The 27,528-nt window shown below is 37.0% G+C and overlaps 1 protein-coding gene across 3 annotated transcripts in view; it reads left to right on the top strand.

Annotated features, from left to right (window-relative positions):
- BBOX1 (gamma-butyrobetaine hydroxylase 1) overlaps positions 1-25,639 on the top strand; it is a 93,483-nt gene extending 67,844 nt beyond the window's left edge. For all 3 annotated transcript variants that reach the window (XM_023230379.2, XM_023230378.2, XM_031933878.1), the window contains exons 5-8: positions 12,270-12,375; positions 17,131-17,327; positions 23,485-23,651; positions 25,130-25,639. In XM_023230379.2, the coding sequence (XP_023086147.2) occupies positions 12,270-12,375; positions 17,131-17,327; positions 23,485-23,651; positions 25,130-25,290 (631 nt within the window). In that variant the 3' untranslated portion in view covers positions 25,291-25,639. The remainder of the gene's footprint in view (positions 1-12,269; positions 12,376-17,130; positions 17,328-23,484; positions 23,652-25,129) is intronic.
- The last annotated feature ends 1,889 nt before the right edge of the window (positions 25,640-27,528 follow it).

Below are 27,528 nucleotides of genomic sequence, written 5' to 3'. Positions count from 1 at the left end.
GGCATAATCAGGGTTGTATCTTTACTGGTAACTCAGCACCTGACACACAATTATCTCTCAGGAAATTTTAACGAAAGGAAATACGTGCTAAGTAAGATATTGTAGACTTCCATCTGAACAAGACAACAAAAACTCTTTGACAACATTGTCAAAATTTGTCAGTCCATAATTTAAAAATTAACCTCATGGGCAACTCAAAGTGACTCTTCTTCCTCAAAAAGTCAAGCAGAAGAGAAAAAAAATTCTAACCTTAGCTAGCAAGACATCTTTCTTTTTAGAACTGAGCCCAGAAGTTCAGATTTGTTTTTTTTCTCAGAATGTTTCATTTGCTGGCATCAGCAAATTGCATTAATACATGTAATAAGGGTTACACTGGTAAGAATAATGGGATAAAACTGGAAACAAAAATCTGAGATATGAACTTCAAGGAATCAAATAAAGAAGGCAAGAGGCAATAGGAAAAGGAGATAAGATAAATGTGGATCTTGGTGGTAGTCAAATTTTATCTTGTATAGCATTGCATGGAAGCTATATAACTGCTGAATAAAACTTATAAGGCCACAAGTTTATAGTAGAAAATATAGGTAAATACTTTGGAAACTTTATGCCCAAAAAGTTTAGGAAGAATTGGGGACCCAGTGCCCCAGAGCATCTGTACTGGATTACTTCCTCGAAAGCTGCTCGAGGATCAACAGGGAAGCAGTCTAATCATGGCTTCACCATGGGCTGTTTGTAAGTGAGAAGTCATTCTGAGCTTTTCATGTAATTTCCCAGATCTCTCTAATTCTCCTCTACTGAGGACTTGCCTCACTCTTTCTGCAGGGGTGTTTTAATACTTGCTATGTCCTTTGAGGTCCTTGGGTGAAAGTTTGTTGGAAAAATGTAGAATGCTACTACTACTGCCCAGTGTTATATCTTCATGAGTTCCTTGCATGCAAGCTTCATTGGATAAATAAAATAAGGTCAAATAGAAATGTGTCTAGTGAGCTGTTTATCTAATTCACCAGCCAGACCAGTTAAGGATTTGCAATATTGAAATGGCCTCTGGGAAGTACAACTATAATATATAGCTTTCCAGCATCCACTAGACTTCTGCTCACATTTCTGAAAGATGTCTTGTAAGCCAACCCAGCAGCATTTCACACATTAGATTGTATTCAAGGATGTACAAGTGAAAAATATTACTATTTCTTGGCATCTCGCCCCTAAGAAATTGCTCCTACCATAAGTACTGCCTCCAAATCTGACTTTGAAACAGCTACTTGTTTGAAATACTTGTTACCAGAAAACATTTGTGAAGTGTGGGGATTGGAGAAAGAAAAAACAAGTTTACCCATTTGTTGATGTTTCTAATTAGGAAATTGCTTGAGAAAACCACACAGCCCTTCTTGAATAAAAATGGCTTCTGGGTTATGAAAAATCAACCTAGAAATAATTCAAACTTGAGAAGAAGACAAAAAAAATTGCCTGAGTTCTAAATTTAATTGTAATCTCATTTTACTTTTTAAACATTTACACTGGGGCCAGGTGCGGTGATTCAAGCCTGTAATCCCAGCACTTTGGGAGGCCAAGACGGGCGGATCAGGAGGTCAGGAGATCGAGACCATCCTAGCTACCAAGGTGAAACCCGGTCTCTCTACTAAAAAACACACAAAACAACTAGCCGGACGAGGTGGAGGGAGTCTGTAGTCCCAGCTACTCGGGAGGCTGAGGCAGGAGAATGGTGTGAACTCGGGAGGCAGAGCTTGCAGTGAGCTGAGACCCGGCCACTGCACTCCAGCCTGGGCGACAGAGCAAGACTCCGTCTCAAAAAAAAAAAAAAAAAAAAAAAAAAAATTTACACTCGGACTCCTTAATAACTTAACGTGCTAATTATTATGCTTTGGTAGAGGGACCAAAAAACTCTTTAAAATGTGTATTCTAGTAAGTATTAGGGTTTCTTAAGCAGAGTAACAAGCTATGTTCTTTGAGCCATTGTGAACCTCAGCTTATGTTATCAGCCAAGATCCAGTCTCCAGGGTTCCCTTTGTAATATTAAGTTTCATAGTAATTAATACTGCTGCCAACAAAACCCCTTGAGTATGAAGTCATCTCATGAATGAAAGGAAAAATAATCTCTGTGTCTCATGCTCTTTTAGAAATCACTTGAGGAAATGTATGAGATAACCAATTAAGGCAATTGCTTTTCAACGAGTCCTCTGATACCCCACCCCACACCCAACACACACACATACAACCTTCCTTCCTTGCTTGTACTCTGTGCAGCCAGGACAGATGGCTGTTATTGGGATGATAGAAATATTTTTTATTAAGCCCCTTTTATGTACTAAGTATTGAGCTCAGCAGTTTACTGCTCAGCACCAAACTTATGTCAATGTAGCTATTCATTTTGGTTGTCTGAAGTCCATTCTTAGTAACAGAATAGATTATTTTGAATCTTCACAATTCTGAGAAGAATCATTAACCCATCATCCCCAAAAAAATGAGGCGGAAGAATCAGGCTACAAACCCAGGTTTACTTGACTCAACAGCCTGCAGTCTTTCCTTTATACCATGCTGCTATGGTGGTTCATTGTTATCTAACATTTGTCTCCTAATTTCCAATGCCATAATAACTGTTGATTGCTCAGATGCAAGGAGATAATCAGACAGCATTATATAGAAATTTATCAAATTAAGTCAGAATGACAGCACCAGAATATTCATTGCTTTCTCCTACGTTGAAATTAGCACCAACCATTTACATAAAGGGAAAATGGCAATTGATACAGAATCAAAAAACATTTTATTCAATCTTTCCCATTAAAAAATCAAAACTAAAACCCAATTCTTGTTCTAATAAAATGTATTAAGTAAAATTTGACTGCCTCCAACTCAAAAAGAACCCTACTAAATATATTTAATGTGGAATTCTCATTAATTATTTCACTTTTTTGCAATGCACTACATTATTTGTTTTTTATAACGAAGTCTTTGGGGCTTCCTTTGGAGCAAATTGCTATAACTTTTTCTTTATGTTTTTACAGGTGGTTGTCATCCTTCTATCACTACCTGACTTCATTTTTATTACTGGCAGTATTATTAACCTTTAAAAATAAATGTACAACAAAGATATCTTTTTTCAATTTTATTTATTTTATTTTTAAATTATTTTTGCAGCTTTATTGAGGTATGAGAGACAAAAATTGTATATATTTACAGTGTACAACATGACATTTTGATTGCCACGATCAACCTGATTAACATCTCCATTCTTTCACATCGTTTTCTTTATATTTTGTGGCAAAAAGACCTGACATCTACTTTGTTAGGAAATTTCAAGTATATGATACATTATTATCAACTATGCTATTCTTTAGGTCACCATGCTATTCTTTAGGTCTCCAGTACTTATTCATATAATAACCAAAGATTTCTACCCTTTTGACAAGTATCTCCCCTTTTCTCCTACTCCCATCCCTTGTAACCACTGTGCTATTCTGTTACTAAGAATGGACTTCAGACAACCAAAATGAATAGATACATTGACGTAAGTTTGGTGCTGAGCAGTAAATTTATGTTTACGTGAATTAAATTGTAGGGGAGAAAAAAAAGATATTGAACAGCAAAAAAATAGAAAAAGCAAACTGCAGTGCTAAGGATGCATGTGGTTGATAATACTCTAAACCAGGAAAGAAAGGAAGTGAACACCATAAAATTTAGGAAAGATGTTACATTTGGGGAGAAAAGTGAGGTTTGTGTTTGGTAAAATAGGTTTCTTGTGGTAAAATATAATACAGATATAGAAAATCACATAAAATAAATGTATAGCTTAATGAACTATCATAAGGCAAACACCCTTAAACATCAGCCAGGTCAAAAAACGGAACATTGCCAGCCACCCCAAAACCCATTGACACATCCCAACCAAGCATAAACCTTGCCTTTTTCCCAAATGTAACGACTTTCCTAAGTTTTATAGTGTTCACTTCCTTTCTTTCCTGGTTTAGAGTATTATCATCAACATGCATCTTTACCACTGCAGTTTGGTTTTTCTACTTTTTAGTTTTTCAGTATCTCTTTTTCCTCCCCTACAATTTAATTCACATAAACATAAATTTACTGCTCAGCACCAAACTTACATCAACTTATCTATTCATTTTGGTTTTCTGAAGTCCATTCTCTTGTAAATTCCTAAGGAAGGCCTCGCAGGGACAGTGTTCTCTGAATTCATGCATATTGACAGCAGTTTTAAAGCCTTTATACTTGAAAATTGGCTTGGCTAAATATAAATTCTTGGCTCACAGCATCTTTAATATGTCACTTATGGTTTTATTGGTAATATGATTTTCTTTTCCTTAAAAGTAATTTAATGGCCGGGCACCGTGGCTCACACCTGTAATCCCAGCACTTTGGGAGGCTAAGGCAGGCGGATCACTGGGTCAGGAGCTTGAGACCAGCCTGGCCAACATAGTGAAACCCTGTCTCTACTAAAAATACAAAAAAATAGCTGGGCGTGGTGGTGGGTGCCTGTAATCCCAGCTACTTGGGAGGTTGAGGCAGGAGAATTGCTTGAACCCGGGAGGCAGAGGTTGCAGTGATCATGCCACTGCACTCCAGCCTGGGCAACAGTGTGAGACTCCGTCTCAACAACAAAAAAAAAAAAAACAGTAATTTGACATTTTTACCTGGATTTTGAATTTTTGTTGTTGTTGTTTAAATGTCCAGTAATTTTATAGACTATGTCTTGATATTGATTGTTCTGGGACAGCTTTTTCTGGGAGGATATGATTTGTTTTAGGGCAGCTTTAATTACTTTTTTTCAGAAAATGTTTCTTGAATCACATTTTTTAGTATCCGTTCTGTTCCTTTGCTTTGGGCTTCTTCTTTTGAGGACTCATGCATATCTTAAGGCTTCTTTGCATGTCCTTTTGTTACTTTCTCTCAAATCATTTCTATTGATTTCTTTTAAATTGTTCTCCCTCTTATCTCCTAGTTACCTAAAGGCTTGTTACACTTATTTGATCTTGCATTCCTTCTAATTTAGTCATTGTTTAAGGACTTTTTAAAGATTTTTCCTTTCCTAATACATCAGCCCATTTTTGAGTTTCTAATTCTGATGTTGGTTATTCCTTTACATATTGGACCATTTTGATAAAGACTTTTGGATTCATTAGACATAGTTATTTAAAAAAACAGAAGTTAGGAAAAAATAATATTTTATCTTTTCTATTGGGGGTGGCCTGTCCTTCTGACATGTACTGCCTGTCTGTAGGTATGCTATTTTGCTACTAATCTTGAGTTTTTCTCTTAAAATAATTTTGAGTTTAAACCTTGATTTTTGTTGTTGTTGTTGCTAATTTTATGTGAAACTTGTTTTCCTAACTGTTAAAAGGAGACATGATTCAGAAACCTTATTTAATTTATGGTTTTAAGCTATATTTCAAAACTGGCTGACAACTTTCTAAGACCTTCTAGTTCCTCTCCTTTACTTTTATGAGGACCTTGTTTTTTTCTTTGTCTATATTGTTCCTATACCACTCAATATGCACTCTTCTCAAAAGGAAGGTCATGGAAGGGAGATTTATCTAGTTAGTTTCTAGAATTCATGAATTCCAAACTATTCAGATCCCTTACCATGGACCTTAGGTACTCAGCTATACTGGAATGTAGAAATCCCCTCCCAAGTTTAACTGCCATTCTCACATTGCCCCACTGCACTGTCCAGTAAACACCTGTTAGTGATTTGGGAATGTTTTAGATCCATCATGTACCCAGTTGTTTCTCTCTGCTTTCTCCTGCACAGTTGCCAATATCATATAGGTCTTGTGGTTTTGAAAGGTTTTTCTCTATCCCCTCCTATTTCCTGGTTCATGGGAATATCTTGTCACTTAATTTTTGTTTAGACATTGTCATTGAATTCTTGAATTTTCACTCTAGATGTTCTATAGGGATAATTTAGAGAGATTCTTTTAAATTATGTCACCACTATCATTTAAGAAACCTCTCTCTTTACTTTATATCTTTAGGTCTTGTGGAGATTTCTGTATTAGTTTAATGGACTGAGTAATAGCTATTCTAGAGATCAGAAAGGTTATCTTTGTTTCCCTAGTTTGTGTTTGGGGATACTGATTCTCACCTTAAAAAATGGCATGAATCATGCAATGCCCATGTATTATACTCATGTAACAAACCTGCCCTTATACCCCCAGATCTAAAATAAAAGTTGAAATTATTTTTAAAAAGGCATAAACTCTTTCTTTTTCAGGGATGGATTAAATGTCAATTAATGTCTATAATGAAAGAAGAACTCAAAAGATACTTTTTAAATCACAACTCTTGAAATTTTGCCAAGCATTGTTTACAAATAACTGTAAGCACTTCTCCCTAGAAGGAATAAAAATGGTTAATGGCCAAAGTATTCATTATTACAATGTACTTAAAATATACAGTGTAAACCAAAATTAAAGTTTATAGTCAATCAGGAAGTAGCACAATTTATTATTCTAGAATCCATGTCTTTACTCAACAAACATTTTTGGCACTGGGTTAAATGCTATGAGACAAAGAATTTGTTTGGGCCGGGTGCGGTGGCTCACCTCTGTAATCCCAGCACTTTGGGAGGCTGAGGCGGGCGGATCACGAGGTTAGGAGATCGAAACCATCCTGACTAACACGGTGAAACTCCGTTTCTACTAAAAATACAAAAGAATTACCCGGGCTTGGTGGCCGGCACCTGTAGTCCCAGCTACTCAGGAGACTGAGGCAGGAGAATGGCATGAACCCGGTGATTTGCTTTAATGCGACCCCCAGAGCAAATGCCAGAGAAAAGGCAAGTAGGCAAGGCAAAAAAACTTTATTTACAAGCCAATGTGAAGGAGGGAGCAACGTTCACCGGTCTGGGGAGGTGGAGGCCGACCAAGTCGCTCCGCTCGGGCTTTCTGGGGTGAGGTTCCTAGATCCGCACAGGAGCAGGGGCCAAGGAAGTTAGCACCGTGCGTCAGCCGGTAGCCGCTTTTATGTCCTGGGCCCGGGAGTGGGCGGGCAGTGGGCGGGACATAGGCAGGTCGGGGGCGGGGCGGTAGGCATGGCTAGGCGGGTTCCGGGTTTTCCCCGTCAGAGGTCGGGTTGCGCCTGCGCAGTCGACCCGTGTCTTTCCCAGGCGTGGGAAAGTTGACGGTGAAGAACCCAGAACTGCGCCATCTTGCCTCCGTTTGTCCAAACGCCCGGGAGGCGGAGCTTGCAGTGAGCTGAGAACAGGCCACTGCGCTACAGTGTGGGTGGCAGAGCGAGACTCTGTCTCAAAAAAAAAAAAAAAAGAATACTTTTCAACTCAGTTTCTAAAGGAATGAGTTTTTTGAGACTTTACAGGACAACAGTGGAAGCAGAATTTGAACAGAAGCTAAGGATAGCCATAGAGCAAACTCTCCCCACTCTGGCCCACATTGAACTTCAGCTTCCTCTCCTAGGTAATGTTCTTTCCCTCCATTGGGCCTTCCCACGTGCTATTTCTTCTTCCTGCAATGACCTTTACTCTTCTCTTTGCCTAGGTAAATCCTACTCAATCTTCAGGTCTCCATTTAGTCTTTATTTCCTACTCTCATAACATGGTGTACTTTTGCTTTGTAAGATAAATCATACTAATTCATCCTCCCCATAGACTGTAATTCCATGCAGTACAAGTACCATGTCTATTCCATTCACTTCTGGATCCCCAGTTTCTGGACCATTGTAAGTGTCTAATAAATGATAATGGAAAAATAAATATATGGAGCTCTGGTGAGTGACTGCATCTAGGAATTCATATGTGGAAGTGCTGTAACTAGAGTAAGCAATATAATATTCCTTTGATTAATTAACTACAAAATGTATTTTTTGCTTTTTAGCTAGCAGATCATATTTGATATTGAAATTTTAAAATATAAACAATATATGGGCATTGTATTTTAGATCCAATGGGATGAGTAATAATGTTCAAAAGAAGGCATTCTTACATAATCTGATGAGAAGAGCTTGCAGCAAGTGGATCAGAGGTTGCAACTGTTGGTAAAAATAAATCCAGGTTTGCACTCATAAAACATCCTTTTGTATAAAAATTACTTTTAAAAAGGAAAAGTTTACAAATTAATCCAGCATGATTTTCTAAGTGTGAACCATTAATCAAAAGAGTGTTAGCTAGGTGATGGGATTCACACCTGTAATCCCAGCGCTTTGGGATGCTGAGGCAGGAGGATGGCTTGAGGCCAAGAGTTCAAGACCAGGCAGGACACCAGAGCAACACACTGTCCCAGCAAAAATAAAAATAAAAGCATATTAGCCCAGGCATGGTAGCACATGTCTGCTAACCAGGAGGCTGAGACAGAAGGATTACATGAGACCAGGAGTTTGAGGTTTCAGTGAGCTATGATCACACCACGGCATACTCCAACCTGGGTGACAGAGCAAGACCCTGACTCAAAAAACAAGTGTAAAACTTATCACCAAAGGTTTAAGGAACAAATCCCATGACACTGCATTTTAAAAAAAATAAGACATCACCAAGATATAAAGAACAAATTCAGCAAAAACAATATTCAAGTATTCCACAAGCACTGAAGGAACCGAATTTGTCACAAAACGTTATTAATATCTTGATTATCTATGACTAGTCATCTGTGTTTGGGCAAATTTAGTAAATTAGCATTCAACTCAATCTCATGAAATATTCTCTAAAAGTTATTTAAAGTACAGGAGCTTTTGACAAAAAATATTGAATAGACAATAAAATGTAAGGGAAAGTTTAGTGAGATGTTGAGATTGAGAATGACACAAATGGCTCAGTGGAAACACTTAGGTTTGTTTAAAACAGCATCTTTGATAAAAGCAGGATAATTTGCAGAGTTTCAGTCACTCACCCCAGCGCAATAGTAAACAAGTCTATACCACTGGATTAAGATATTATGTTGAGCTTGCCTCTTCAGTTTTAAAAGAATCTGGCCCCATACCTCTACTTCAGTTACCGCCATTCTTAGTAATCTGCTTGAGTTGTTGCCTTACTTGGAATAGCATTAGAATCTGTCTCGAATGAGAGGTGCATGTAAATACACCTTCATTTCACCAAGGCCTCACCATTAGGTTTTTTAAAAGTTCCTTCATGATAACTATAGAAGTCACAGTCATAGTTACTTTGGAGAAGGCAGAAGTGTCTGTGATTGCGACAGGGCACACATAGGTACCTAAAGTTTTATTTATTGACCTGAGCAAAAGTTTCGAGAGTGTAATTTGAAAATTGAGTTTCTCAGATAAATATACAAATGGAACAGAATAGAGATCCCAGAAATAATGCTACACACCTACAACCCTCTGATTTTCAACAAAGTGGACAAAAACAAGAAATATGGAAAGGACTCCTTATTCAATAAATGGTGCTGAGATAACTGGATAGCCATAAGCAGAAGATTAAAATGGGATCCCTTCCTTAAACCACATACAAAATTCAACTCAAGATGAATTAAAGACTTAAATGTAAAACCTAAAACTATAAAAACTCTGGAAGATAACCTGGGAAATACCATTCTAGACATAGGACCTGGCAAAGATTTCATGATGAATATAACAATAACAACTGCAACAAAAACAAAAATTGACAAATAGGACCTAATTCAACTAAAGAGCTTCTACACAGCAAAAGAAACTAACAACAAAGTGAACAGACAACATATAGAATGGAATAAAATATTTGCAAAGCATGCATCTGACAAAGGTCTAATATCCAGAATCTATAAGGAACTTAAACAAATTTACAAGCAAAAAAACAAACAACCCCATTAATAAGTGGGCAAAAAAGATGAACAGACACTTTTCAAAAGAAGACGTACACACAGCCAACAAGCATATGAAAAAGTGCTTAACACCACTAATCATTAGAGAAATGCAAATCAAAACCACAATGAAATACCATCTCATACCAGTCAGAATGGCTATTATAAAAAGTTAAAAAAATAACAGATGCTGGTGAGGTTTGGAGAAAAGGAACACTTATACACTGCTGGCGGGAAAGTAAATCAGTTCAGCCATTGTGGAAAGCAGTTTGGCAATTTCTCAAAGACCTTAAAAACATTACCATGTGACCCAGAAATCCCACTATTGAGTGTATACCCAAAGGAATATAAATTGTTCTACTATAAAGAACACGTACGCATGCGTATGTTCATTGCAACACTATTCTCAATAGCAAAGACATAGAATCAACCTAAATGTCCATCAGTGATATATTGAATAAAAAAAATATGGTACATATACACCATGGAATACTACACAGCTATATAAAAGAACAAGATTATGTCTTTGAAGCACCATGGATGGAGCCAGAGGACATTATCCTAAGCAAACTAACACAGGAACAGAAAACCCAATACAGCATGTTTTCACTTAGAAGTGAGAGTTCAACATGGAGTACACATGGGCACAAAGAAGGGAACACTAGACACCTGGGCCTTTGTGAGGGTGGAGGTAGGGAAGAGGATGAGGATCAAGAAAACCACCTACCAGCTACAATATATATTACCTGAGTGGCAAAAATACTCTGTACACAAAACCCCTGTGACATGCAATTTACCTATATAACAAACTTGCACATGTACTCCTGAATCTAAAAGTTAAAAAAAAAAAAAAAAAGTTTCTCCATAAGAGCAGAAACAAGATAAAAACGCTAGCTTTCACCACTGAGATTCAACGTTGCACCAATATTTCCAGCCAGAGTGATTAGACAGTAGAAATAAAGGCATCCAAATGAGAAAGGAAAAAGTAAATCTATCTCTATTCACAGATGGTATGATCTTACATGTAATAAATCCCATAAAATCCACCCAAAAAAAAAGCTACTAAAGCTAATGAATGAATTTAGCAAGTTTCAGGATACAAAATCGAAACACAAAAATCGGTTGTCTTTATATACGGTAGCAGTGAACAATCTGAAAAGGAAATCAACAGATCCATTTACAACATCATCCAGAAGAATAAAATACTTAGGAATAAATTTAATCACTTAGGTGAAAGACTTGTACAATGAATACTATAAAACATTGCTAAAAGAAATTAAAGAGAACCTAAAGAAATGGAATAGCATCCTGTATTCATGGATTGGAAGGCATAAAATTGTTAAGATGTCAATACTCCCCAAAGCAGTCTACAATCCCTACCAAAATTTCAGTATCATTTTCTTATTTTAGAAATGGAAAAGCCAATATCAAATTTATATGAAATTGTTAGGGCCTCCAAGTGGGCAAAACAATATTTAAAAAGAAGACTGAAATTAAAAGACTCACACTTCCTGATTTTGAAACTTAACTACTAATCTACAGTAATCTAAATAGCATGATATTGGCATAAAGATAGATAGATAGATCAATGGAATAGAATTTTGAGAGTCCGAAAATAAACCCACACACCTACAGCCAATCGATTTTCAGCAAACATGCCAATATCATTCAATAGAGAAAGAACAACCTCTTTAACAAATTGTTCTGAGGCAACTGAATACTCAAACGCAAAGAATTAAACTGGACCCACAACTCATATCATATGCAAAAATTAATTCAAAATGAACAAATTATCTAAATATAAGAGTTAAAGTCATAAAACTCTTAGAAGAAAACATAGAGGTAAATCTTCATGGCTTTGGATTGGGCAGTGGATTCTTAGATATAACATTAAAAGCATGAGCTTACTATATAATTCCATTTATGGTAAATATCTAAAATAGGTAAATCTACAGAGACAGAAAGCAAATTAGTGATTACCAAGGTCTTGGGGAAGGGTAGAATGTAAAGAAACTGCTTTCTAAAATAAGAGGTTTTGATTTGGAGTAATAGAAACGTTTTGAAACTAGATAGGTAGAGGTGGTGGTTGCCAACATTGTGAATTTACTAAACGCCACTGAATTGTTCGCTTTAAAAGTGATTCATTTTCTGTTATGTGAACTTCACCTCAATAAATCACTTTTTAAAATGCATTAAGCCAGTAAGATGATAACCTACAATTCCATATATAGTTCTTTACAAACTGTAAGATAGACTGATGTATAAAAGTACTCTCTTGTTGAGAGGAGAGGAAAAATGAGGAGATGTTAATTCTGAAATAGTGACTTTAGACAGAGAGAAGTCAGATTCCTTTTCTCGCTCATAGTCATTATGGTAATTATTTCAAAAAATGAAAAGTTTCCATTTCTCCCCACATATCAAATTCATTCTAACACATTTCCTCTGGCTCAATGACAACCTGTTTAAACATGTGTTTCTTGCATTTTACAGACATACTTGGCAAGTGCAAGACAAAATCGATGCAAACAATGTGGCTTACACAACTGGGAAGCTAAGCTTTCACACTGATTATCCAGCCCTCCATCATCCACCTGGGGTAAGATGAGCTTCAACATATTTTCCACAAAGCAGGCCAATGACCGATATCTTTTTGTATTTTGAGTCTAGAAGATTACATATTTCACCAGGTAGTTTGTCTTACATAAGTTTTCTTTCTCCAAACACAATCCAAGCTCACAAAATCTCGATACCTAAATCCTAAATATCTTCACCTTCCTAAAGGAGAGAATTTCATACATTTAAAACAACAACAACAACAACAACATTTCTTTGTTCTTCCTAGAAATTACTATTAGCGTGTTTTTGCTTTGCCAAGACAGATTTTAAGGTAGTAGCAAATCTTGAAGTCTTTCTGCACATATATTTCTAAGAAAGTTAAGAGAGAAAATGGAATCAGTAAACAAAATGTAGGATTTCCCTCCAAGTCACATGGGCATCATTCATATCCATTAACTACTGCTGCATTAAAACTCATTCTACTATAAAGACACATACACATGTATGTTTATTGCAGTACTGTTCACAATAGCAAAGATTTGGAAGCAACCCAAATGCCCATCAATGATAGACTGGATAAAGAAAATGTGGTACATAAATGCCATAGAATACTATGCAGCCATAAGAAAGAATGAGTTCAATCTTTTGCAGGGACGTGGATGAAGCTGGAAACCATCATTCTCAGCAAACCAACACAGAAACAGAAAACCAAACACCACACGTTCTCACTCATAAGTGGGAGCTGAACAATGAGAACACATGGACACAGGGAGGGGAATATCACACACTGGGGCCTGTCAGGGGGTTGGGGGGATAGGGGAGGGATAGCATTAAAAGAAATACCTAATGTAGATCACAGTTTGATAGGTGTAGAAACTACCATGGCACCTGTATATCTATGTAACAAACCTGCACATTCTGCACGTGTATCCCAGAACTTAAAGTATAACAAAAAAAATAATAACTCACTCCCTAACTTGATGGCTTAAGAAAACAGCCCTTTACTTAGCCCTTGTCTTTTCAATTTGGGCTGTATTCAGCTAGGCAGCTCCTGTCTTCAGTCACATACCTGCAATCGGTTTTTAAGTTGACTTGGGATCGACTGACTTTCACTGAGATGGCTGGTTTCTGCTCCACTTGGTCTATTGACCACCAGTAGGTTAGCCCAAGTTTAATGCATATGGCAACTGGAAGAATTTTCAGACAGCTGCACAGCTTCTCAAGGCCTAGGCTAGTCACCTCTGCAATGTTATATTGGTCTAATGAAGTAATAAATCTAGCCCACATTCAGGAGGTGAGGAAATAGACCCCTTATGGGGGAAGCTGCAAAAATGCATTACAAACTGTGTGACTACAAGGAACAGAATAACAGTGGCTATTTTTGGAAACCATCCAACATCCCATCTATCAGATTCCTTGTCAAGGAGGGAAATGCTCAGTGTGAAGCCACAAATCCCCAGGAGAATCTCTGGGTGGACATTCTTTCTCTACATTTTTACAAAAGTTTCATTTTACTAAATGAGCTACATTTTTACAAAACCTTCATTTTATTACACCAAAAATAAGTGGTTAGGAAACTACCTTCCTAAAGATACGCCATCCCTATTTTTAGAGCTAAATTCGACTATGTGAAATAACCACATAGAAATCTGTATCTTTAAAGGTAAATGAAAATTTGGGCAATTTTAAAATTAACAAAGGAGAAATGGGCCAAAATCACAATTAGCCCATTTTTTTTCATTATCTTCACTGAACATGTTTTATCTGCATCCTTGTTACCGATTGTTCTCGCCAGTATTGGCTACGCTAGTCTAGTATTTGACTTTACATGTTTTAAATTATTTTGTTGATTGTAAAACACCACATGATTTCTTTGAACTAAGTGGCAGTAAAATGACCCCTGTAGACACCTTTTGGGGTAAGGGTTGGGGGCAGGAGACACACCACGTGATTTCATTCTAAATGTGGCTCAGATTTTTCTAAAACTCTAGGGTTAAGAGCCAAATTAATCAGCTCAGCTTATCTTCCAAAGAATGATTGAGGGAGATGGATGGAATAAGGATTAAAGAATGAGACTAGAAAACTAAAAGTTTTGTTTGAATTTTTAAGTTATCTTCTGTCTTTTAAGAATTTAAGTTTTGTTTCTGGGTTAAAATTCTAAGCTTAAGGAAAAGTGATCAAATGGCTTCATAAATGTTCCTGAAGAACAATAGAATGTGTGACTTTTTCATAGCACATTATACTATTTCAAAGCAGTTTTACTTTCATTATTTTATCTGACTCTTCTTGATATTCCTTTAAGGTAGAAACACAAGATTCAATACCTTTTTTTTTTTTTGAGCCCGAATCTCGCTCTCTCGCCCAGGCTGCAGTGCAGTGGCGCCATCTCGGCTCACTGCAGGCTCTGCCTCCGGGGTTCATGTCATTCTCCTGCCTCAGTCTCCCGAGTAGCTGGGACTACAGGCTCCCGCCATCTTGCCCGGCTAATTTTTTGTATATTTAGTAGAGACGGGGTTTCACCGTGTTAACCAGGATGGTCTCCATCTCCCAACCTCGTGATCCGCCCACCTCGGCCTCCCAAAGTGCTGGGATTACAGGCGTGAGCCGCCACCCCCGGCAAGATTCAATACTTTTATAGGGTAGCATTTGATTAAGGAGGAACTTGGACTTGAACCCAGGCCTGTATATAGTTTTCTGTCACACCACACAGATCCTGAGCTGGAATCTCCAATTATTATAATTTATGTAGTAAAATAGTAAAATTTATAGTTTTTTTTTTCTTCATAACTAACATCTTTAATAAGACTTTCATAAATTTTTACAAAACTATTTTGAAAAGCATGATTTTTGTAATGCAGTTTGGAGGTCAACAATGTTTTTACCAATGTGTTTGTTTGGTACAATGACATTTACCAACAATATATGGGGGAAATTTTATTTCCAACATTGTTACATGTTTTACTTTTCTTCCTCTCTGTCCTTTCTTTTCCTCTCTCTCTTTTTTTTTTTTTTAATTTAAGTTCTAGGGTACATGTGCATAATGTGCAGGTTTGTTACATATGTATACTTGTGCCATGTTGGTGTGCTGCACCCATCAACTCGTCAGCACCCATCAATTCATCATTTATATCATGTATAAGTCCCCAATGCAATCCCTCCCCCCCTCCCCCTCCCCATGATAGGCCCCAGTGTGTGATGTTCCCCTTCCTTTATCATACTTTACAAACTTCTTAAAGACAAGAATTGACTCTTACAGTTCTTTGTATCTCAATACTTTGTATCTCAATACTTACATGCACATTGCATGTAATAGAGACATCGTAGATATGCTATAAAGAGGCAAAGAAGTGCAACAAACTTGTACTTGTGTCCAGTAAATAAAACATTCAAACTAAGTGACTTGATAGGAGATTTTTAAATAACAGATGATTCCTAAAATGTCTAGATTCTACTAGAATAATAAAATGTAGGCAACCTGTTTGTACTATTGTTCAAATTTCCATTTTGAATTATTCCAGGGGAGTTGTGCCAAGGTTTGATATTTTCAATAACAAATAGAACAAACCAATATATTTTTCTGTGCAGATGAAATAATCTGGAAAATGAGTTACCTGTTGAGAGTTCAGTTTAATCGATTTGGATTATGTGGGGCAGAGATAAGACACCATATCTTTAATGAAACAGAGATGTTACTTCACTCACTGTCTTTGCAGAAGTCACATGCTGCATAAAATAACATTTAGAAGGAAAATATTTTGGGTTCTGAATGACTCACATGAAGTAAAATTGGGTTTTATACATAACAGGCATATATTTGCCTTTTAACCTAGCAATAAAAGTTTTATCAGTCTCCATCATCTTTTTTCTATTGGAAGATTGTATTAAAAGTGTAACTGTACAAAAGAAAGTATTAATGGGCCTTCATATATGTAAATAACATCAGCTAATCTTTTTAAAAATTAGCATTTGAAATATTCTGTCAGTTCATGACAGCAAAATCTAAAAGGATTTAAAGAACACTGTGATCCTCCAAAAACAAAGTTATGCTATTGTTTTGCTACTCTGACCAGTTCCTTCCTCAAAAAAAAAAAAAATTCATAATCCTATATAACACCACTGGCCTAATACTTTGCAGCTCAGTTCCGACTACATTACTTTCGTATTCAAAAGGCTTCAGTGAATTCCCTCTATGCACAAGTACAAAAGCCCTTCATCTGATATTTAAGACTCTCCATCATGAGGCCTCAAATTGTCCTTCCAACCTGATTCACTCTTTCTATTTATGGCCCTCTGCTGTAGCCAGACTTTTTATTACCCAGTGAACTGTGCATTTTTGCACATCATTATTTCTGTCACCTGATTTGCTTTCTCGTTCTATTCTGCATAACCCAATCTCATCCATTCTCCTTTGTCTAACTTACCCGCCTCTTCCCTTGGAAATCCTTCCCTGCCTACTCTAACATCAAGTGTTCCATCTCTGCAGCTCTTACAAGCTGTGCTTTTTGTTTGCTAATGAGCATTATCATGCCTGCATCTATGTCTTCAACTGTAACATGTTTGAACTATACAGTATTGATTATAAGCAACTTTTTTCTTCCCAACTATTTTCCGATAACATAAGAGAGACAACAAAAAAAGGTCTGTTGGCTTTGGTTTGTTCATAGCTTTTTGAATCTTTAACACAGTATCAAAAAATGGTGCGTGCGTATTATTTTATTTTATTGAAAATTATTTAATTCTAATAATTAAAATTTAATTTAATATTTATTTAATAATGCATATTTTCTTTTTGTAGGTTCAGCTTCTTCACTGCATAAAGCAAACAGTCACAGGGGGTGATTCAGAAATTGTAGATGGGTTTAATGTGTGCCAAAAGCTAAAAAAAAATAATCCTCAGGCATTTCAGATTTTATCCTCTACCTTCGTGGACTTTACAGACATTGGAGTGGATTACTGTGATTTTTCTGTACAATCAAAACACAAAATTATAGAGTAAGTACTACTTATAAATTTCCCATAGCAATAAAACAATTGACAGCAAAACTACATTTATCTAAAGTTTAAACAGAACAAAACTTCAGTGAACTTCAGAGCTTTATTTTTATTAACATTTAACCCAATTTTAGAGTGATAGCATTTCCACTATAATATTTTTTAACAAATTACATAAAATTTATTCCTAATTAATATTAGAGGAAAAGTAACTAAGATTTCATGTATACTTCATTTTTTGAATATAAGTTCTGCATAGCTATAATCAATGTGATTATACTAGTCAGAAGGCTTTTGGCCAGAAGTGAAAGAATATAATTCAAAATAGGTTGATCCGAGAGTTAAACAGTGTCACCTGATATTGGTCCCTTTTTTCTTCTTAGCTTTGCAATCTTCTATGTTAGCTTTATTTTCAAAGATGATCAGCAGAAGCTCCAAGTTTTCATTGTCCTTAGAGCTAGTAATCACACCACAAAGAATGCTTTTATTTCCCAATACCTACAATAAAGCTAGATGGCCCACTCCCTAATTTCTGTCCAAGTCTATCCCTGAATCAATCATCATAGTCAATGGGTTAGTGAATCCTGATTGTCCATGCCTGGATCACATGTTCAACTCTGGAGCAGGGTCAGCCTCATCTGAACCACACGGACTGAGAATGAAACAGGGAGACTCCCCAAAGAGATGCTAATCCAACAAAGATCATATATTACCTACACAGAACATTTTGTGTTCTCCCTTTCTTTTTATTAAATATTATTTTATCATGATTTTTCCAAGTACCTACAAAGGCCACAAATGTATCCTTTTATTTGCAAATTATCTTACATTTTGTTTCTACAAGAGTTAATTTAATAATACCTCAATTAATGTTGGTAGGGGGGTATAATTTTAGAATTGAGTTTAAATTTTTCCATTAAGAGAAACAGCCAAATGGTATGAAAATAAACTCATTTAGAAAATAATTAAATCCCCAGTACATTAATTTATTCATTCAACAAATATTTATTGAGGCCAGCCACTTTTCTTGGTACTTGGAATACATTCGTGGACAAAACAAAGATTTCTCCCCTCATACAGTTTATACTCTAATGGGGGAGGGAAATGTTAAAGATTTTTAAACAGATGAGCATATTATAATAAATGTTAAAAACTGTTAAGTGCTTAAGAAAAAAAGGAAAAGCATAGCAAGATAAGGGGACTCTGTAGGGCTTAGCAAGGATGGAACTTGCATTATTAAGCAGTGTGGTGAGGGAAAGCTTTACTGAGATTTGAGCAAACACTCAAAGGAGTGAGGGAGTTTTCAAAAGAGAAGCAGTTTCCCAAAACTGCTAGAACAAAAGTTCTAAGAGGGTCCTAAGAACATGTCTGCGGTGTTCAAGGAACAGCAAGCAGACCAGTGTGACTGGAACAGAGTGAAGGAGACAAGTATTAGGGGAGGAATTCGGATGGGGACAAGTTCCTGTAGAGTCTTGTTAGCAAATTATAACAGTAACATTTACTCTGAGTGAAATAAGAAGCTGCTGCAAGATCCTGATCAAAGGAAAGACTTTTATATTTATGTAAATTTAGTTATATTTTAAATGGGTCACCCTGACTGCTAGAAAGAGCAAGGATAGTAGCAGGAAGACCAGCTAGGAAGCTAGTGCATGACTCTAGACTAGCAATGGTGGTGCCTTGAACATGAGTGGCTGGAGTGACAGCAGTGGTGGTTTGGAGAAGGGTCAGTTTTTGGTTACATTTTGCATGTATAAACAGATCGTTTTCCTGAAAGATTGGAGGAAGCGTCTGAGAAAAAGATAGACGCCAAGAATGAAATTCTAGTTCAGAATAAACCGGAGACATTTTCTGAGAGTTCACTCATCAAGGTGAAAAGGAAATAACTGGAGACTCTTAGTTATAACATGACAGATTTTTATGTTTTTATGTTTTTTGGTTTTTGCTTTTTTTTTTTTTTTTTTGAGATGGAGTCTCGCTCTGTCGCCCAGGCTGGAGTGCAGTAGTGTGATCTCGGCTCACTGCAAGCTCCACCTCCTGGGTTCATGCCATTCTCCTGCCTCAGCCTCCGGAGTAGCTGGGACTACAGGCGCCCACCACCACACCCTGCTAATTTTTTTTTTTTTTTTTTTGCATTTTTAGTAGAGACAGGATTTCACTATGTTAGCCAGGATGGTCTCCATCTCCTGACCTCATGATCCGCCCACCTCAGCCTCCCAAAGTGCTGGGATTACAGGCGTGAGCCACCATGCCTGGCCAACGTGACAGTTTTAACTAGTCAAATATTACCTTAAAATTCATGACAAATCAAAATTTTGTTGAGACACAATACGATTACAGATTCTGCAAGGTTAGTGAACAGAGGTAAGAAACATAGCTATGGATTAGATTAACTGAATGTCCACTGTGTGGCTCATGACTTGGCTTTGATATTTTCTGAAGTAAAATTTCAAAATTTGGCCATCTGTGAGGTCTCAGGAATAACCCCCTGGAGAATAAATATCAAGTGGTTAACATTAATTCACTTAAAAGTGTATTTTCAACAACAGGAAATGAAACAAAGCGTTCTCAGTTAACAGAGGGCCTCCATCTCCTAAGTGTTTGGGTTAATTTAATTTACTTTGCAATTAAATTTTTAAATTTGTATGTCCTAGTACAAAAATATCTTTTATGTTGCTGACTGAATTAGTTATAATTCAGTACAAAGAAAAATAAACCAATAAAGAAACGAGCAAAAATAATGATGGTGAGACTCAACTATCCTATCAATTACAAATTCAATCACGTAAATTCAAGTCTTTTACCTGCCAGCTGTGTAATCTCTCATGTGATTATTTACCCTTGCTGAGCCACAGTATATTTTCCAGTTAAAAAAAAACGAAAACAAAAAATACTACCACACATGATTGAAGTAGGAATTGCAGAGTTAATATATGGAAGCCCCTACTATTGCGCCTAGTTTAGAAAATGCAAAATAAATTTTAGCTAGCTATAATATGCATGAAGTCCAACACACTCAATGGGGAGAGATTTCTATTTCAGGTCTGAGTTTCTAGAAACCAAAGCAAACAGAATATAATCAGTTACAAGGCAAGATGCTTTTGAAGTCTGAAATAAATTTTTCCTGCAGATCCTCATAAATTATGACATGGTAGACAACACTGTAGTGGCATTCCCATAACAAATGCAAGTTCCATAAAACATTGTATCTATCAATGAGGCAGAATGCTGCCACTAATGAGGAGTACTCACAACACAGACTGTAGAAGATCATTTTAAAGTCCTTTCTTTGGATTTTTTTTGTTGGCATCATTGATCATGTTTTGCTTTTGCTGGTTCGCAGCCACTATGTTGTTGGTTTAAGTTTAATTAATTTGTCCTTTATGTATAGCTAATATATAGCCAGTTACTCCCATTTTTGTGGCTTTTTACCTTTACTCAGCATGCAAGCTTACATTAGACCCTGTTGTTCTGTTATTAGGCATCAGATTTCTTGCTAACATTCAATTTTGCATTGTAGGTTGGTCTTCAAGGTACCAGCTACCCATCTCCTCTAACATTCTTCAATCCTCAGAATAATGTCCCCTCTATATGTTATAACAAAATTTGCTTTCCATTCCTCTATTATTGCTGAGAATGCTAAATAATAAATTTGTGTCTTGTTTTCTCAGGTAAACAGTAGGTAAAAGAAAGCAGGGACTCTGTTACACTCTAAACACAAAAAAAAGTTGATTACTTTTCTATATAGGTAAACTCTTTAAAATGAAAACCTAATCTAGTATACCATGAGGCATCCAGTTCTGATTGTCATTACATTTATTAATCACAAAATTCCTTTCACTGGTACATGAGGATATACCCCAGGACTCTAGAATAGTTAGCTCAAAATTAGCATAACTATTCAAATCAAGGAGCTATGGTAATAGTGGGAAAAAAATAAAGCAGATCTTGAGGGTGACTGAAACAGATGATCCCCCAGAAGTTCCAAAGTCATGACATCCTTTGGTGGATGACACAGAGGATAATATTATATGTACAGAACACATAACAAGAACAAAAAAAAAAAGAAGAAGAAAAGTGGGTCAGAAGCCGTAAGGCTAGAATCTTGAAGGTAATATCAAAAGGCAAATGGCCTCAGAAACCATGACAGAGGTCTTAAACCAGCAGCATGAACTCTAAGAGGGTAATTGAAAGGTCGTGTACTCTCTGTTCCACTAAATCCTAGAGGTCTTTTCTACTGACTTACCTTCTATCTGATTCTTTGTACACAAAGCTGTATCCAAAAGGCCTAGAATTCTTGATTTATGTGAAAGCATGTGGAAGCGGGTAGGGTACTGCATTACCTAGTGAGTCACATTTGTATTGTTATTAATACATGTAAATTTATGTTTTAAGTGTCTAAGAGCCTTTTTGAAAGCCTGTTCCTTCCTTTTACTTTCTTTCCCAGTGTGGGTTCAATAGGTAGTTTTCAGGCCTTACCCAATAAGCAAAGAATTGGTGCTAATGACCAACTGTTGAGTTTACCATTACAATTGCCATTTGGCCCAAAGCCACCACGCACAAGGGGCCCTAATAGTCACAATTTGTACTTCACTGTCAATGGCATCTTTCCCCATTTGCTGATAATATTCACCAAATGTAACCCAGACCCCAAACCAAGGTCACCAAACCCAGGCATATGTGATAATGTGTTTGGTCTGACTGACCAAGCCTGGGCCCTGGTCAGTTGTTGGTTCTCATTACCACTTCCTGCACTTGTCCTTCTAGGATACTGCTTCCGGGAGTAATCCTAGGCACTTTGCCACCATCCTTGTCCACCTTCAGTTTGCATGCCTTCATCCTGTTTCTACCTAAAGAAAAGATAAAGTTGATCGACACTTTAAGACTGTCTGAAGGTCCACCTTCCCAATAAGCTATAAAAAGTTTCCTCTTTTTGCCTCTGTATCTGGGTGATGTTCATGTCTTGCTAATTATAACCACCAAAGCTCAAATCTAAGAAATAATGTTCTTTCCTTATTTATTTATTTATTCATTTATTTTTGAGACAGAGTCATATTCTGTTGCCAAGGCTGGAGTGTGGTGGTGCGATCTTGGCTCACTGCAACCTCTGGCACCTAGGTTCAAGCAGGTGCCTGCCACCACGCCCAAGTAGGTGGGATTACAGGCATGTGCCACCATGCCCAGCTTTTTTTTCTGTGTTTTTAGTAGAGACAGGGTTTTGCCATGTTGGCCAGGCTGGCCTCGAACTCCTGACCTCAACTGCCTCGCCCACCTTGGCCTCCCAAAGTGCAGGGATTACAGGTGTGAGCCACCATGCCCGACCTTCTTTCCTTATATTAAAAGCTGTATTGCCTTACATTGGCATGGCCATAATCCGTATTTTAAGAAAGAGAATAGAGATCACAACATTAAGAGCTCTCAAATTACTTAAAAACAAAACAAAAAACCTTAGTGCCCTCCCAAGGTACTAAAAAATATAGAGAATGACATGTGCAACAAATATTTATTACCTGCCTGTTATGTCCAGGCTCTATGTTGAGTGCTAGGAATACAACATTAAATGAGATATAGCACTGTCTTCTGGAAGCCTCAATACTAAGATAGGTAGGATGAGTAAATAGATGGAAAGAATATACCTCAGGCTAGTCCCTTCTTTTCTCATGCTTCAGTTTTCCCACCTGTAAACTAAGGATTGAATTAGAATCATGCATTTCAAACCATTTTAAAAATAGAATTTTCCTCCCATCATACCCCCCAAATAAAACCATCACACTTAAAACCTTAATAAATGAAACACATAGAACAATTGACCTATAAATTTGTGACATGAAAGGATTTTAATACCTGTTTCGAATAACAAAGAATGAATGACTTTAACCAAGCATAACAAAATTTTTAACTTGAATCTCTCAGTAATACTTATTTTAATTTAAGTTGAATTCTCCTGGCACTGAAGTAGTAAGATTTAGAAAAAAATCTAAATGAATGAATGAAAAAACAAGGAATACATTGTACCACAGGTAGCCTTAAGATCTTCTGTACATGTATTTGGATTTTTTAATATGGTGTTTCAAAAATATCTTTGAAGAGGAATTGACCCTTATCAATGTAAATAGATATTTCATGAATTATATATTAACTTTTTCTCTTAATAAAACAGGTTAGATGATAAAGGCCAAGTGGTTCGCATCAACTTCAATAATGCAACTAGGGACACAGTATTTGATGTGCCTGTTGAAAGAGTTCAACCTTTTTATGCTGCCCTGAAGGAGTTTATTGACCTCATGAACAGCGAAGAATCCAAGTTTACCTTCAAGATGAATCCAGGTCAGTGAATACATTTTCTCAAACAACCAAAAGCATGGATTTTCTTCAACCTTAACCATCTAGAATTATATCCAGAGCAGTTTTTCTTAGGTATCACATAGAACACCGATAACAGAATCTTGACGAACAACTGACTTGCTTAAGTAGTGGACTCCTGGCCCTCATTGAGGCTTATACTTAATTATTCTATCATGATAAACAAATAAAAATATCCTTATGATTCTTACTCTTAACACACACAAGTAATGCTTACTCATTGGGCTTACTAGTGGAGACAGTACTACCTGAAATAAAGTAGTACCTAAAGTATTCCAGTTACTTGAAATTAAAAAAGCAGAAAGCATTATATTTTTTCTAGACCATCTCTACTCAGTAAAGTGCCATCAAACCTGAGGCTTTTGGCATCTACAGTAAAAGGCGTAATTTCTCTCTGCTGTTGATTTGGCCAAATGGAAGATTCTTTTCCTTTGTATATACTTTTAATTGATCTTTGGTATAATAAGTTAATATGAATCTCCATAAATCCATTGCCATGCAGTCACAGCAGGTTAATTTTTAAAATGGCAACATATAAAATGAAAACATTATGGGGGGAAAAAATACAAAAAAATACAAGTAAGAATCCAAGCTTCAACTACTTAATGGCAGTGTAGTTTTGGGTAAATTCCTCAATTTTTAAAAGCTTTAGTTTCTTCATGTGTGAAAAGATGAGAGAATACTTTCTTTTCAGGATTCTTATAAGGCTTAGAAATAATGTTACATGAAATACTAGGCACACAGAAGACAAACCAAGAATGTCACTGTCCTTTTTATTTTCTGAAGCTGTTAAACTGAGAAGAAACATTTCTTTTTCTTTTCTTCTTTTTTTTGGTTTTTTTTTTTTTTTGAGACCGAGTCTCATTCTGTCACCCAGGCTGGAGTGCAGTGGCCTGATCTTGGCTCACTGCAAGCTCTGCCTCCCGGGTTCACGCCTCAGCCTCTCCAGTAACTGGGACTACAGGCACCTGCCACCACACCCGGCTAATATTTTTTGTATTTTTAGTAGAGACAGGGTTTCACCATGTTAGCCAGGATGATCTCGATCTCCTGACCTCGTGATCTGCCCACCTCAGCCTCCCGAAGTGCTGGGATTACAGGCGCGTGAGCCACTGCGCCGGCCGAAGAAACATTTCTAATTAGGTATGGATCAGTCAAAAAGATACAGATGTTTTACACAGAGATAATATTTTAAGTAAGAATGATTAAAGTACCTTCAGGAGACTACCAGGCTAGGCAGTTGAATTGTCATAAGGTCTAAAGCGGTTTGCATCCAGTGGCCTGATTTGTGTGGAAAAGTAAATGTGCAGTTTCATGTAAAGAAATAAACGATGATTCTTGATGTGAACCAAGTAGCAGTTGTGTTTTGCATGTTACATTTTCTAGCTCTGTAAGTCATTTAAACGCACAATTATTCATACTGAAAAAAATCTTTTCTTCAGGTGACGTGATTACTTTTGATAACTGGCGCTTACTTCATGGCCGACGTAGCTACGAAGCAGGAACTGAGATATCCCGCCATCTAGAAGGAGCTTATGCTGACTGGGATGTGGTCATGTCAAGGCTTCGTATCTTAAGGCAGAGGGTCGAGAATGGAAACTGAAGTCTCCTGTAGATAATTTTAGTAAGATTCCAATGAGTATATTTTGTGACATATGACACATTATTCACAGACCATGATTTTGTCATTTACATATAATTTCCTTAACAATGAACATGTAACTTCTCTCACAAGGGTACTCTTTGTAATCATATACAATGTCAGCTTTTTAGATGTTTCACCACTCTTTTGCAAATAAAGCATCTTTTCTGCTCTGTTGCATGCCTACTCTAATATCTTTTGCCCATATATGAGTATCTACAGAATGTCTACAAATAGTTTTTGTAGCAAATGAAACATTTCTTCAAATTAGCCTTTCGTTTCAAATAAAACTTGTCTCAAAACATACTTCTACCCTGTTGCCTGTAGGATCTCAATTTGCAAGACTGCACATGACCATATTTAGCATGCTTGGAAAAGGGTTTATATTTCCAAAGATCTGTTGTATGCACTTTTATTATAGAATTCTATTATCCAAATTTCCAGACCTCACCGATTTAGTGATTCCGACATTTTCTTTTGCTACCTAAATTATGACATCAAAACATGATTACTAAAGAGAAAATCTAGTCTCACTAATTTTTTTTTTTTTTTTTGAGACAAAGAGTTTCCCTCCTGTTGCCCAGGCTGGAGAGCAGTGGTGCGATTTCAGCTCACCGCAACCTCCACCTCCCGGGTTCAAGTAACTCTCCTGCCTCAACCTCCCAAGTAGCTGGGATTACAGGCGCCTGACACCACGCCCAGCTAATTTTTTGTGTTTTTAGTAGAGACAGGATTTCACCGTGTTGGTCAGGCTGATCTCAAACTCTTGACCTCAGGTGATCTGCCGGCCTCGACCTCTCGAAATGCTGGGCTTACAAAGGGGAGCCACTGCACTCGGCCTAGTCTAATTTTCTCTTGTCCCGAATCAATACTCCCAACCACTGTCAGTATTGCTTCCATGTGTCTGTGAATCAGATCTCCTCATTTCTTGTTTTTGACTAACAACTGGAAAAGGAAAAACTAAGAGATATGTACTACTTATGAATAACATGATGTCTGCAAATCTCTGGACAGCTTTACCTGTTGGTCCCAGCTTCCTCCATAGTCACTGCCTTGCCCTAGTGATGGAACACAGGTGTCACTGCCAGCAATGGAAGTCCTACTCTTATTGAATCCAGTCTCTCTCTACCCCTGCCAAGAAGCCTTAGCATTACCATTTGCTGAAATCCTGGTAGTTCATAAATTTTTGGACCTAATCAAGCTTCCTGTTCAAAAAGTCTTAATTATTGCCACCATTGTAGAGCTCTCTACCTGTTGCCTCAAGACCAAGTGAAAACATTACTTCCATTGTTGTTTTGACTTTTGCTCCACATCCACTTCAATTTCCACAAAGTGTGCCCATTGCATGGGGAGTCTAGATGAAAACCACCTTTAGCCCATGTGGGCACACCACTCTGACACTTTGAATTCTGGTATGAAGTCCACATCTCCAGTCAAGACTCCTCCTTCCCTTAAAACACTGCCCCTTTCTGGGGTCCTCATTGTCCTTTTCTATCATCTGGTCTTGATTTGGTCTACTGTAGTATATCACACATTTGATTCCTTTGAACTACAAAGGGAATGAGTTGGGTTCTCAATCCTATACCTCCTAAAATGCTCCTAGAATAAAAACAAGTAAATTCAAGAGGCATGGCCTGGTTCTAAAGCACAACATTCAATACCAAAAAACAAATAATTTTCTGGAGTGACCCTAGATTCATCCATTCATAGCATCTAAACCCAAGGCACTTGCCCAGCTAAAGTGACTTCTTATACTTCTACTTATTTGACAGATATTTATCACATATCTGATATATGTTAGGCACTCTGCTAAAAGAAGAATACCAAAGGACTTGAAATGTACCTTCTTAGAGTCTGGTAGGGGAACAGATAAGGATATAGATTATAATGTGCCATGTTAACAGAATGACCTCCAGGAAGGCAACCAAACCAGACTGGGAATGCTAAGAAAACCTTCAGTCTGATTTGAATTATAAAGATTCATAGTAGTTTTCCAGGCAAAGATGGTGAAATGACTCCAAGTTAAAGGGCAGAAGAAGCACAGAGAATTGAGAGTGGAAACATGGCATGTGTTGACTTACAAGTGAAAGAAATAGATTACAATGTAATGTGAATTCTGGGGTTGTATGCCTAGGTTCAAACCATAATAATGAATCAGTTAATAAGTCTTTGGACAAATAACTGTTACTGTTCCCCTTA

The sequence above is a fragment of the Piliocolobus tephrosceles genome, chromosome 13 (genome assembly GCF_002776525.5).
Source record: "Piliocolobus tephrosceles isolate RC106 chromosome 13, ASM277652v3, whole genome shotgun sequence".
In the NCBI taxonomy this organism is placed as follows: domain Eukaryota; kingdom Metazoa; phylum Chordata; class Mammalia; order Primates; family Cercopithecidae; genus Piliocolobus; species Piliocolobus tephrosceles.
The sequence above is the reverse complement of the archived record's forward strand: the minus strand, read 5'-3'. Positions and strand labels throughout refer to the sequence as shown.